The sequence below is a fragment of the Ranitomeya imitator genome, chromosome 3 (assembly GCF_032444005.1).
Source record: "Ranitomeya imitator isolate aRanImi1 chromosome 3, aRanImi1.pri, whole genome shotgun sequence".
NCBI classification, from domain to species: Eukaryota; Metazoa; Chordata; class Amphibia; order Anura; family Dendrobatidae; genus Ranitomeya; species Ranitomeya imitator.
The window spans coordinates 490355452-490369286 of record NC_091284.1 but is presented as its reverse complement, the minus strand read 5'-3'; the positions used below and the strand labels follow the sequence as shown (position 1 = coordinate 490369286).

General features: G+C 42.1%; 1 protein-coding gene across 1 annotated transcript in view; it reads right to left on the bottom strand.

Moving 5' to 3' along the window:
* The window catches only part of SLC9A4 (solute carrier family 9 member A4), a 126819-nt gene that overhangs the window by 49061 nt on the left and 63923 nt on the right, over nucleotides 1-13835 (bottom strand). Inside the window, exons 5-7 of the mRNA XM_069757626.1 lie at nucleotides 7811-8013; nucleotides 7280-7366; nucleotides 5639-5709 (exon numbers count right to left, since the gene is read on the bottom strand). Of these exons, the coding sequence (XP_069613727.1) occupies nucleotides 5639-5709; nucleotides 7280-7366; nucleotides 7811-8013 (361 nt within the window). The remainder of the gene's footprint in view (nucleotides 1-5638; nucleotides 5710-7279; nucleotides 7367-7810; nucleotides 8014-13835) is intronic.

Sequence of the window (13835 nt, the reverse complement as noted above, 5' to 3'; positions counted from 1 at the left end):
CAATTACTTTTGGTCCCTTTAAAAACAGGGTGGCACATGTTAAGGAGCTGAAACTCCTAAACCCTTCATCCAATTTTAATGTGGATACACTCAAATGAAAGCTGAAAGTCTGAACTTCAACTGCATCTGAATTGTTTTATTTAAAATTCATTGTGGTAATGTCTATAACCAAAATTAGAAAAATGTTGTCTCTGTCCAAATATATATGGACCTAACTGTACATACTACATACAATACATTCATACATTACATAAAATACATACATACAGACATACAGTACATTAAACATAGATTACATGCTCACCATTACTTGTCACTTTGTTCCCTGACGCCAGTGTCATCTGTAAAAAAGATTAAAATAACAAACAACCAATATACTCCCTGTCCGCAGAAATCCATGAGTGTCCCACGACAATCTCCCGTAGAGAGAAGCAGCATCAGCTGATGCGACCGCTCTCTAGGGGCTCCAGGAATCCAATGACGGGAGGAAGGTATCCTTCAGCACTGTATTCCTCCGCTGCTGTAAAAAAAATAGTCGCTAGTCTCACTTTTGACATTGCTGTGTGAGAAATTTTCCCACGCAGCAATTGCCATAAAGTGAGACTTTATCCTAAGGTAACCTCTCGGTGATGCACTGCAGGAGCCATTGTCTCCTGTCAGTATGTCACCTGATGTCACTGTTCTATAAGGGAGATCGTCGTGGGACACTTGTTATTAATTGGACTACGGTGGACAGGTAGTATACGGTTTATTATTTTACGTTTTTTGCAGGCGCTGAAGTATGGTAAGTATGGTTAAATGAAGAATATTAAAATACTTTTTCCGAATGTGTGTGTGTTTTATTAACCCTTTATTACTATTGGATTAATAATGGATAGGCGTCTTTTTGACGCCTCTCCGTTATTAACCCGGCTTAATGTCACCTTACAATAGCAAGGTGACATTAACCCCTTATTACCCCATAACCCACCACTACATGGGAGTGGGAAGAGACGGGCTAAGTGCCGGAATTGGCGCATCTTACAGATGCGCCATTTCTGGGGCGGCTGCGGACTGGTATTTGTAGCCGCGGGGGCCAATATCCATGGCCCCTCTCTAGGCTATGAATATCAGCCCGCAGCTGTCTGCGTAGCCTTTATGGCTATAAAATATAGGGGGACTCCACGTCATTTTTTGGGGGGTCCCCCTATTTTAATAGCCAGTAAAGGCTACGCAGACAGCTGCGGGCTGATATTCATAGCAGGCTACAAATATTGGCCCTCAACCATCGGCTTTCTCCCTCTGGTGCAGAAAATTGTGCGGGAGCCCATGCCGTTTTTTTCCGCTTTTTTTTTCAATTCAACGCTCATTAAGGCCTCTTTCACACTTGCGTCAGTACGGGTCCGTCGCTATGCGTCGGGCCGACGTACCGACGCACGTTGTGAAATTTGTGCACGATGTGGGCAGCGGATGCAGTTTTTCAATGCATCCACTGCCCATTCTGAAGTCTGGGAAGGATGGGGCGGAGTTTTGGCCGCACATGCGCGGTAGAAAATGGCGGACGCGATGGACAAAAAAACATTCACTTGAACGTTATTTCGTGCCGACTATCCGCCAAATCACGACGGATCCATTGCACGATGGACGCGGCGTGTGGCGATCCGTCGCTAATACAAGTCTATGGGTAAAAAACGCATCCTGCGGGCACATTTGCAGGATCGTTTTTTTTTCCTCAGGATCCTTTTTTCCACCACATTCGTTTTTTTCCACAGGATCCGTTTTTTCCACCGGATCCGTTTTTTCCGCTGGATTCGTTTTTTTTCCACCGGATCCGTTTTTTTCTGCAGGATCCGTTTTTTTCCACCGGATCCGTTTTTTTCTGCCGGATCCGTTTTTTCCGCTGGATTCGTTTTTTTTCCACCGGATCCGTTTTTTTCCACAGGATCCGTTTTTTTCCACCGGATCCGTTTTTTTTCGCAGGATTCGTTTTTTTTTGCAGGATTCGTTTTTTCCATTGGATCCTTTTTTTCCACCGGATCCATTTTTTTCCGCAGGATCTGTTTTTTTCCACAGGATTCGTTTTTTCCTGACGGCAAAAACCTGATGTGTGAAAGCAGCCTGATATATGGATAGATATATCTATGTATCTATAGCTATATCTATCTATAAATATATCTATAGATAGATAAATCCATAAATATACAATAGGAAGGCCGATGTTTCTAAGGCTACTTTCACACTTGCATTTTTAGCAATCCGTCGCAATCCGTCGTTTTGGGAAAAAAACGGATCCTGTAAATGTGCTCGCAGGATACGTTTTTTACCCATAGACTTGTATTAGTGACGGATCGCCACACGTCGCGTCCGTCGTGCAACGGATCCCTCATATTTTGGCGTACCGTCGGCATGAAAAAACTTTCAAGTGAACGTTTTTTTGTCTGTCGCGTCCGCCATTTTCTACCGCGCATGCGCGGCCGAAACTCCGCCCCATCCTCCCCGGACTTCAGAATGGGCAGCGGATGTGTTGAAAAACTGCATCTGCTGCCCACGTCGTGCACAAATTTCACAACGTGTGTCGTTACGTCGGCCCGACGCATAACGACGGACCCGCACCAACGCAAGTGTGAAAGAGGCTTTAATGAGCGTTGAATTTAAAAAAAAAAAAAACGGAAAAAGCGGCATGGGCTCCCGCACAATTTTCTGCGCCAGAGGAGGAAAGCCGACGGCCGGGGACCAATATTTGTAGCCTGCTATGAATATCAGCCCGCAGCTGTCTGCGTAGTCTTTACTGGCTATTAAAATAGTGGGACCCCCCAAAAAAATGACGTGGGGTTCCCATATATTTTATAGCCATAAAGGCTACGCAGACAGCTCCAGGCTGATATTCATAGCCTAGAGAGGGGCCATGGATATTGGCCCCCCGGCTACAAATACCAGTCCGCAGCCGCCCCAGAAATGGCGCATCTGTAAGATGCGCCAATTCCGGCACTTAGCCCCTCTCTTCCCACTCCCGTGTAGCAGTGGGATATAGGGTAATAAGGGGTTAATGTCACCTTGCTATTGTAAGATGACATTAAGCCGGGTTAATAATGGAGAAGCGTCAACAATCCAATAGTAATAAAGGGTTAATAAAACATGCACACATTAGGAAAAAAGTATTTTAATATTCTTCATTTAACCATACTTACCATACTTCAGCGCCTGCAAAAAAACCTAAAATAATAAACCGTATACTACCTGTCCGTCGTTGTCCAATTAATAACGAGTGTCCCACGACGATCTCCCCTATAGAACAGTGACATCGGGTGATGTCACTGCTCTATAGGACCCTTAGTGACACACTGACAGGAGACAATGGCTCCTGCAGTGCATCACTGAGAGGTTACCTTAGGACAAAGTCTCACTTTATGGCAATTGCTGCGTGGGAAAATTTCTCACACAGCAATGTCAAAAGTGAGGCTAGGGACTATTTTTTTACAGCGGCGGAGGAATACAGTGTGGAAGGATACCTTCCTCCTGTCATTGCATTCCTGGAGCCCCTAGAGAGCGGTCGCATCAGCAGATGCTGCTGCTCTCCATGGGAGATCGTCGTGGGACACTCATGAATTTCTGCGGACAGGGAGTATACTGGTTGTTTGTTATTTTAATCTTTTTTACAGATGACACTGGCTTCGGGGAACAAAGTGACAAGTAATGGTGAGTATGAACTCTATGTTTAATGTACTCTATGTCTGTATGTATGTATTATATATGTAATGTATGAATGTAATGTATGTAGTATGTATGTTTTTTTTTACATTCAACACATTAGCCGGATGATGGGACTACTACTGTCCCATCATTGGCTAATGTGTCAATCACTGTCGCAGGCATCGTCCGATGGGACTTGTAGTCCCATCGGACGATGCCTGCACAGACCACCGGCAGACTGCACAGAGCCCCAGCAAGCCCGCGCAGAGCCCCAGCACGCTGCACAGAACCCCGGTAAGCCCGCACAGAGCCTCGGCAAGCCCGCACAGAGCCCCGGCAAGCCCGCACAGAGCCCCACACACCGCACAGAGCCCCAGTAGGCACGCACAGAGCCCCCGGCAGGCACAAAAAGAGCCCCAGGATGCCGCACAGAGCCCCGGCAAGCCCGCACAGAGCCCCGGCAGGCACGCACAGAGCCCTGGCAGGCACGCACAGAGCCCCGGCAGGCCACACAGAGCCCTGGCACGCCCGTACAGATCCCCGGCAGGCCCGCACAGACCCCGCCCGCACACACAGACATGCACAGTGTCTGCCCACGCACCACCTACACTCTCCCCCCTCCTAAACAGGATGTAGAAGGACAGAAAGGGCTTATTTACATTCCGATATTTGTGTCCCATTGACTTGCATTGGTATCGGGTATCGGTATTGGCGATATCCGATATTTTTTGGATATCGGCCAATCCAATCCGATATTGATACTTCTTGATATCGGAAGGTATCGCTCAACACTACTAGTGGGTGAACTTTTGACAATAGATCAAAATGAATGGGAAAGCAAGCACAATACGTGAATTAGCAGTAAATCCATTGTATAGAAATATAATGCTCCTCATGATGTTCTCAGACTAAATAGCATAATTCTATATGATTTAATATTTTTGGTGAGCAGACATACAAAACAATGTCTTTCTATGTCAGTGCACTATTGGACTGAAATAGATGTACAGTAATATTGGAAAATACTTGTCACTAGGGTTGAGCGACCTTTACTTTTATAGGATCGGGTCGGGTTTCACGAAACCCGACTTTTTCAAAAGTCGGGTCGAGTGAAATCGGCCGATCCTATAAAAAAGTCGGGGTCGGGGTCGGCCGAAACTCGAAACCCAATGCAGTGCATTGGGTTTCCATGGTTCCCAGGGTCTGAAGGAGCGGAAACTCTCCTTCAGGCCCTGCGATCCATATTTTAGTGTAAAATAAAGAATTAAAATAAAAAATATCGCAATACTTACCCTCTGACGCGCCCTGGTACTAACCGGGAACCTTCCTTCCTTAGAATCAGCCTTCCAGGACCTTGCGGTGACGTCGCGGCTTATGATTGGCCGCGCGGCCGCCCATGTGACCGCTCGCGCGACCAATCACAAGCCGCGACGTCACCGCGACGTCACCAAAGGTCCTGGAAGGGCTGATTCTTAGGAAGGAAGGCTGCCGGAAAGAAGCAGGGCGTGTCCGAGGGTGAGTATATTCCTATTAGGTATGGGCGGCCGCGCGGCCAATCACAAGCCGCGACGTCACCGCGACGTCACCACAAGGTCCTGGAAGGCTGATTCTAAGGAAGGAAGGTTCCCGGTTAGTACCAGGGCGCGTCAGAGGGCAAGTATTGCGATATTTTTTATTTTAATTCTTTATTTTACACTTAAATCTGAATTCCGATACCAATTCCCGATATCTTAAACATATCGGGAATCGGTATCGGAATTCCGATTCTAGATTCAAAAGATCGCCGAATTCAAGGCCGACCCCACACAGGGGTCGGGTCGGGTTTCATGAAACCCGACCTTGCCAAAAGTCGGCGACTTTTGAATATTTTCGACCCGTTTCGCTCATCCCTACTTGTCACCAACATCTCTAATTTAAAAAGTAAAATTCTTATTAGCATGGAAAATCTTTCTATATTAAAAATACTTACTTCTCTCTCATTTGATAGTGTCCCCAGTGGCCACATGTATCTGCAATTCCTGCTTTCAAGTGATCCATTAGCTAAACAAGTAATGAGGAAGGGGCAAATGTAGATATATATTATTATTAATATTAACATAACCGTCTTGTAAAAACATTTTGTCTTTTGTAGAAAAAAATACCTTTATTATTTTCTACATTTCATATATAAACTATTAGAACCTGTAAACACAAAGTGTGCTTTCATAGTGAGACTTGGTGGCATTCATTCTGCTTAGCAAGTTCCCAGAGCTGTCAGCTTTTCATCCATTCTAGGGACCCTTTAAGGTTTTTCATGAGGCCTGAATAATGAGCTGCATAACAGGGACTGATTTACTCATTGGAAATATCTATATTTTTCTCAAAATGAGAAAACACAGAGACTGATTTATTAAGGTGTTTACGCCAAAATCCTGGCATAAAACACCTTAACAAGTTGCAATATTTTTGGGCAACTCATAAGTTGTCGGTCCCAGTAATGCTTTGCGGTAATGACCCCAGATGACATAGTGGTCTCGCGAGACCGCTACATCATCACAGGTTATTGCTGCAAAGCATCACTGGAAACGGACCTGGTGGGAGCATCGCTAAAGGCCTGGGCTGGATCCAGGGGCCGCCGGAAGGTGAGTATATAACTATTTTTTATTTTAATTCTTTTTTTCAGCCATATGGTGCCCACACTGCTATATACTACGTGGGCTGTGCTATGTACTACGTGGGCTGTGTTATATACTACATGGGCTGTGTTATATACTGTATGGGCTGCGCTACATACTACGTGGGCTGTGTTATATACTACGTAGGCTGTGTTATATACTACATGGTCTGTGTTATATACTATGTGGCTGTGCAATATACTACGTGGCTGTGTTATATATTACATGGCTGTGTTATATACTACATGGCTGTGCTATGTACTACATGGACTGTGTTATATGCTACACGGGCTGTTATATACTATGTGGCTGTGCTATATACTATGCGGCTGTGCTATATACTACATGGCTGTGCTATATACTACATGGCTGTGCTATATACTATGTGGGCTGTGTTATATGCTACCTGGACTGTGCAATATACTACGTGGCTGTGCAATATACTATGTGGCTGTGTTATATGCTATGTGGCAGTGTTATATGCTACGTGGCTGTGCTATATGCTACATGGGCTGTGTTATATACTATGTGGGCTGTGTTCTATGCTATGTGGCTGTGCTATATGCTACGTGGGCTGTGTTATATACTACATGGGCTGCGTTATATGCTATCTGGCTGTGCTATATTTCTCTGCTGTATCTGTGCAACATGAATCGTGGTATGTGTTAAAGCAGGGGACCATTGAGACTCTTTCGCCCAGGGCCCTCAAATACCTGGAGCCGACCCTGGCTTCACTGATTGGTCGTGCCTAGCTGGGCGCGACCAATCAGCGACAGGCGCAGTCCGGCCGCGAATTGGAGCGGGATTTGAACCACGCTTTGCTGATTGGACGGCAGGGCACGACCAATCTTGTGTATTCATTGCATTATTCTTAAATCTTCATAAATAAAGTACATACATATTCTAGAATACCTGATGCGTTAGAATCAGGCACCATCTAGTTGTATAATACTTACCCGTGTATGAATCTCTTGGTTAACTGTTTCTTCTCTGGAAGTTTTTTTCACATCTAGAAATCTAACCAATGGACCAATTGTTATTCCCTGTATTAAAATAAACATATATTTTGTGTTATATATAATATATATGTTGTATGTAATGCATATTCATACTTGGTACTGTGCACATTTTTTAGGCAGGTGTAGAAAAGATGCATCAAATCATCAATTCGTCTAGATACGATTGCACACATTTGTAGGACCTCACTGTCCCAAACATATTGCAGAACTAACTGCAAATCCTTCTGCATGTATATATAATTAATTACTGAATCATTGCCTGTACTCATTGTTCTCCTATATGCTGAAGACAGTTCTTAAAGTGAACCTGACAGCTGATGCATGGTGCCCAATCAAAATTATTCAAAATAAACTATTAATACATCTATTTTTAAAAGGATTCTTCGCAGGATTTTCTTCACTCCTGCCTAAAACGTTTGCACATTATTGTATACTGTATATAGAGTAATATATAAATAATATCCTTACCATAATAAATACTGTGAAATATATTACGACAATTGTTGAAGTGATAAACATTTTCTTTCTAGGAAATAATAGAACTGGCAGCAAAAACACAAGTGAAAAGCTACTGGCGCCCCGTAAACCACTGTAAGCAATGATGAACTGGTCTTTAAAAGTGAATGGATATGTCCGGAATTTGTTTATTATGTAGAACAACATAAACACACCTGCAGTTTAAAGAAAAGGGAAAAAAAACAAGACATTATTACCACACAGGTATAAACACAAAGAGACAGCATTATTCACGCGTTATAGTATACAGAATTTTCATAAATGTCAATGTTCTTCTGAAAATAAATATATACATATAGATACATTTTACTATTCAGTAGGAATTAGAGAAATTTATTTTAAATTTTCCACATTCATGTAGCTACAAATATTCGACAACTAGTTGCTGTATCAACCATGATCTTGGTTCCATTGACCGCGGTATATTCTAAAATATTTTTTTTATGATGTTGCTTAAAATGTATTTTCACCACAGACACTTTTGATAGATATGAGATAGATAGATAGATAAAAAGTAACGAATGGAGGTAGCACACCAATCAATATGGTAAAAAAACAATGGTTTATTAGCCCATAGTGGCAGGGGCAACGTTTTGGTTCTTCTCAGCGCTCACAAATCTTTTCCAAGATGGCGCCAGTGACTTCAATCGTCATTGTGCATGTGCAAAATTGGATTGCACACCTGCCTTTTGTTATGACATGTGCAATGGGCTAATTAGGATGCAGAATATGGCGGTTTTGTTATATTGATGTTCCTGTAACCTATAGTCATCTGAGAAATATTTTTAATTATTGTGATTTTTTTCACCTGGTATTTAACTACATAATTAAGCACTATTGTACTTTTTCTGTACACTGGGATAGTATAATACCTTGACTTAATGGTATTTTTAATGTACATACACATGGTAATGCGTCTGAATTTTGTATATTCATCTAGCATATATACTGTTTTATATTTTTTATAACATTGCATAATCACCTTTCTAATCACTTTAAATATATGGCATTTGTCTCCGATCACTACTTGAGAAAGGTTCATAGTTCAGAACCAAAACCTTGCTACAGTCACTATGGGCTGATAAATCACTGTTTTTTTGGATTTTTTGCCATGTTGCTTTGTGTACTACCTCCATCTGTTACTTTTTATCTGGATGGTTTGGTTTTTGGCAGGGAGGCTCTACACCCACCTAACCTTGGAGATGCTCTTGCTTGTTTATTTTTAGTTAGACAGACCCAGCGACTTTGAAGAGTGGTAACGTTAATGACATCACCGCTGTTCAGAGCCACCGGATCTCCCGCAGCGCAGCGCAACCAAGCAGTCGCTGTTGCAAATACTATAGAGCCTCAGAACGAAGCTCCATAGTCATTGGATTTTATGGATTTTATGGACTTTGCTGGATTCTCTTGGGCTACATTGGATTCGGTGGGCTACATTGGACCTGCGTGGGAACTTTTTTTTTAACCCCTTTAACCCCAAGCGTGGTTTGCATGTTAATGACCAGGCCAATTTTTACAATTCTGACCACTGTCCCTTTATGAGGTTATAACTCTGGAACGCTTCAACAAATCCCAGTGAATCTGACATTGTTTTCTCATGACATATTGTACTTCATGATAGTGGTAAAAATTCTTTAATATGACTTGTGTTTATTTGTGAAAAAAATGGAAATTTGGCGAAAATTTAGAAAATTTTGCAATTTTCCAACTTTGAATTTTTATGCCCTTAAATCACAGAGATATGTCACACAAAATGCTTAATAACTAACGTTTCCCACATGTCTACTTCACATCAGCACAATTTTGGAACCAACATTTTTTTTTGCTAGGGAGTTGTAAGGGTTAAACTTTGACCAGCGATTTCTCATTTTTACAACACCATTTCTTATAGACCACATCACATTTGAAGTCTCTCTGAGGGGTCTATATGATAGAAAATACTGAAAAGTGACACCATTCTAAAAATTGCACCTCTCAAGGTGCTCAAAACAACATTCAAGAAGTTTATTAACCCTTCAGGTGCTTCACAGGATTTTTTGAAATGTTTAAAAAAAATGAACATTTAACTTTTTTTCACCAAAAAATTATTTCAGATCCAATCTGTTTTATTTTATCAAGGGTAACAGGAGAAATTGGACCCCAAAAGTTGTTGTACCATTTGTCTTGAGTACACTGATACCCCATATGTGGGGGTAAACCACTGTTTGAGCATGGCAGAGCTCAGAAGGAAAGGAGCGTAGTTTGACTTTTCAATGCAAAATTGAGTGGAATTGAAATGGGACGCCAGGTCGTGTTTGGAGAGCCCATGATGTGCCTAAACAGTGGAAGCCCCCAGAAGTGACAACATTTTGGAAAGTAGACCCCCTAAGAAATTATCTAGATGTGTGGTGAGCACTTTGAACCCCCAAGTGCTTCACAGAAGTTTATAATGTAGAGCCGTAAAAATAAAAATCATTTTTTTCCACAAAATGATTTTTTAGCTCCCTATTTTTCATTTTCCCAAGGGTAACAGGAGAAATTGGACCCCAAAAGTTGTTGTCCAATTTGTCCTGAGTACGCTGATGCCCCATATATGGGGGTAAACCACTGTTTGGGCGCACGGAAGAGCTCAGAATGGAGGGGGCACCATTTGATTTTTTCAACGCAAAGTTGGCTGGAATTGAGATCGGATGCCATGTCGCATTTGGAGAGCCCCTGATGTGACTAAACAGTATAAACCCCCCAATTCTAACTCCTAACTCCTCTAACTGTCTAACACCAACACACCCCAAACCCTAATCCCAACCTTAACTATAACCCTAACCACACCCCTAACCCGAACACACCCCTAAACCTAATCCCAACTCTAACCACACCCCTAAGCCTAATCCCAACCCTAACTACACCCCTAACCCTGACACACCCCAACCCTAATCCCAACTCTAATCTCAACCCTAACCCTAATCCCAACCGTAAATTTCATCCAAACCCTAACCCCAACTTTAGCCCCAACCCTAACTTTAGCCCCCAATCCTAACCTTAACTTCAGCCCTAACCCTAACGGAAAAATAAAAATACATTTTTTTGTTTTATTATGTTTCCCTAACTAAGGGGGTGATAAAGGGGGATTTGATTTACTATTTATAGCAGGTTTTTATAGAGGGTTTTTATGTTTAGCAGCTGTCAAACACTAAAAGACGCTTTTTATTTTAAAAAATAGTTTTTGCATCACCACATTTTGAGAGCTATAATTTTTCTATATTTTGACCCACAGAGTCATGTGAGTTATTGTTTTTTGCAGGACGAGATGATGTTTTTATTGGTACCAGAATGAACAAAAACAGCAATTCATGAATTTCTTTTTTGGGGGAGCGTTTATACTGTTGTGCGTGTGGTAAAATTGATAATGAAGTTTTATTCTTCGGGTCAGTACTATGACAGTGATACCTCATTTACATTTTTTTATGTTTTGGCGCTTTTATACAATAAAAACTATTTTATATAAAAAATAATAATTTTTGTATCGCTTTATTCTCAGAGCTATAACTTTTTTATTTTTCTAGTGATGGAGCTGTATGGGGGCTTGTTTTTTGCAGGGCAAGATGACGTTTTCAGCAGTACCATATTTATTTATATCGGTCTTTTTGATCACATGCTATTCCACTTTTTGTTCGGCGGGATGATAAAGTATTGTTTTTTTGCCTTGTTTTTTTCTTAATGGTGTTCACTAACCCCTTCACGCCGCAGCCCTTTTTCGTTTTTGCATTTTCATTTTTCGCTCCCCTCCTTCCCAGAGTAATAACTTTTTTATTTTTACATAAATATGATCATGTGAGGGCTTATTTTTTGCGGAACGAGTTGTACTTTTGAACGACACCATTGGTTTGACCATGTCTTGTACTAGAAAACAGGGGGAAAAAAATCCAATTGTGGTGAAATTACAAAAAGTGCAATTCCACACTTGTTTTTTGTTTGACTTTTTTGCTAGGTTCACTAAGTGCTAAAATTTACCTGCCATTATGATTCGACCACAGGGTGGCGCTCACAGCAGGCCGGAATCAGTAACTATAGAGGACCTCTATGGTTACTATCCTGACACATCGCTGATCATGTGACGGGGTCAGCGATGCGTTCATTTCCGTCCGTGCGGCCGGAAGCGGTAGTTAAATGCCGCTGTTAGCATTTGACAGTGGCATTTAATTGGTTAATAGCGGCAGGTGGATCGCGATTCCACTTGCCGCTATTGCACGCACATGTCAGCTGTACATTACAGCTGACATGTCCGACTTTGATGTGGTCTCAGCGCCGGAGCCCACATCACAGGGGGAGACATGACATGCCCCGTACTAGTACGGGGCATGTCGTGAAGAGGTTAAAGGGGTTAACTAGGTTGGGTCTTTACGGATGCGGCGATACTAAATATGTGTACTTTTATTGTTTAGATTTTATTAATTCAAATATTTATTTATTGATGGAATAATAAATAATGATTTTGTTATTATTTTTAAAAATATTTTTACCATTTAATTTTTTTTAAAATTCATTCTTACTTTTACACTGTGTCCCATTATGGGACAATCATTTTGTGCAGGCTGATCGCTCCTATAGCATGCAGATCTGCATGCCACATAAGCTGTCAGCACTGCACTCTGTGCACACCGACCTTAGAGACTTCCTGACATGCTCTGCGCATGACAGGAAGTCTCTCAGCTCTAGTAACTCGGATGTCATCATGATGACATTGGGTTACCATGGGAGAGATCAGAACCCTGCAGCATGCCGCGGGGTCTCCGATCCAAAGGCAGAGGGGCTGTCAGGGCTGACAGAACATCTGCCTGCTCCAGGAACGCTGCGATCATTTTTGGTCACAGTGTTCCAGGGGTTAAATTGCTGGGTGTCAGCTGTGAGAATCAGCTGACACTCGGCCGTGATCATTCGTGCTCCCCCCGAGAGCGCGGCTGATCGCATTGGAAGTACTATTCTGTCCATGGGGATTAAGTCCCAGGTCACATGGACAGAATAGTATGTCTGATGGCAGAAAGGGGTTAATAAAGTGGTAAAGGAGGCAAATTGTCTTTTTTATTTGTCTGTGTTTTATGTGTTTTTTCTTTTCAGGTTTCCATTCACTGGACTAAGCCAGGTTTGATGGACTACGATTGTGTGGTTGGAACCAAAGATCTCAAATTTGGACTCATCAGACCAAAGCACATATTTCCACTGGTCTAATATCCATTCCTTGTGTTCTTTATCCCAAACCAGTCTCTTTTGCTTGTTGCCTGTCCTTAGCAGTGGTTTCCTAGCAGCTATATTACCATGAAGGCCTGCTGCACAAAGTCTCCTCTTAACAGTTGTAGAAATGTGTCTGCTGCTAGAACTCTGTGTGGCATTGACCTGGTCTCTAATCTGAGCTGCTGTTAACCAGCGATTTCTGAGGCTGGTGACTCGGATAAACTTATCCTCAGAAGCAGAGGTTACTCTTGGTCTTCCTTTCCTGGGGTGGTCCTCATGTGAGCCAGTTTCTTTTGTAGCGCTTGATGGTTTTTGCAACTGCACTTGGGGACACTTTCAAAGTTTTCCAAATTTTTCGGACTGACTGACCTTCATTTCTTAAAGTAATGATGGCCACTCATTTTTCTTTACTTAGCTGCTTTTTTTTGCCATAATACAAATTCTAACAGTCTATTCAGTAGGACTATCAGCTGTGTATCCACCAGACTTCTGCTCAACACAACTGATAGTCCCAACCCCATTTATAAGGCAAGAAATCCCACTCATTAAATCTGACAGGGCACACCTGTGAAGTGAAAACCTTTTCCGGTGACTACCTCTTGAAGCTCATCAAGAGAATGCCAAGAGTCTGCAAAGCAGTCATCAAAGCAAAAGGTGGCTAATTTGAAGAACCTAGAATATAAGACATATTTTCAGTTGTTTCCCACTTTTTTGATAAGTATATAATTCCACATGTGTTAATTCACAGTTTTGATGCCTTCAGTGTGAA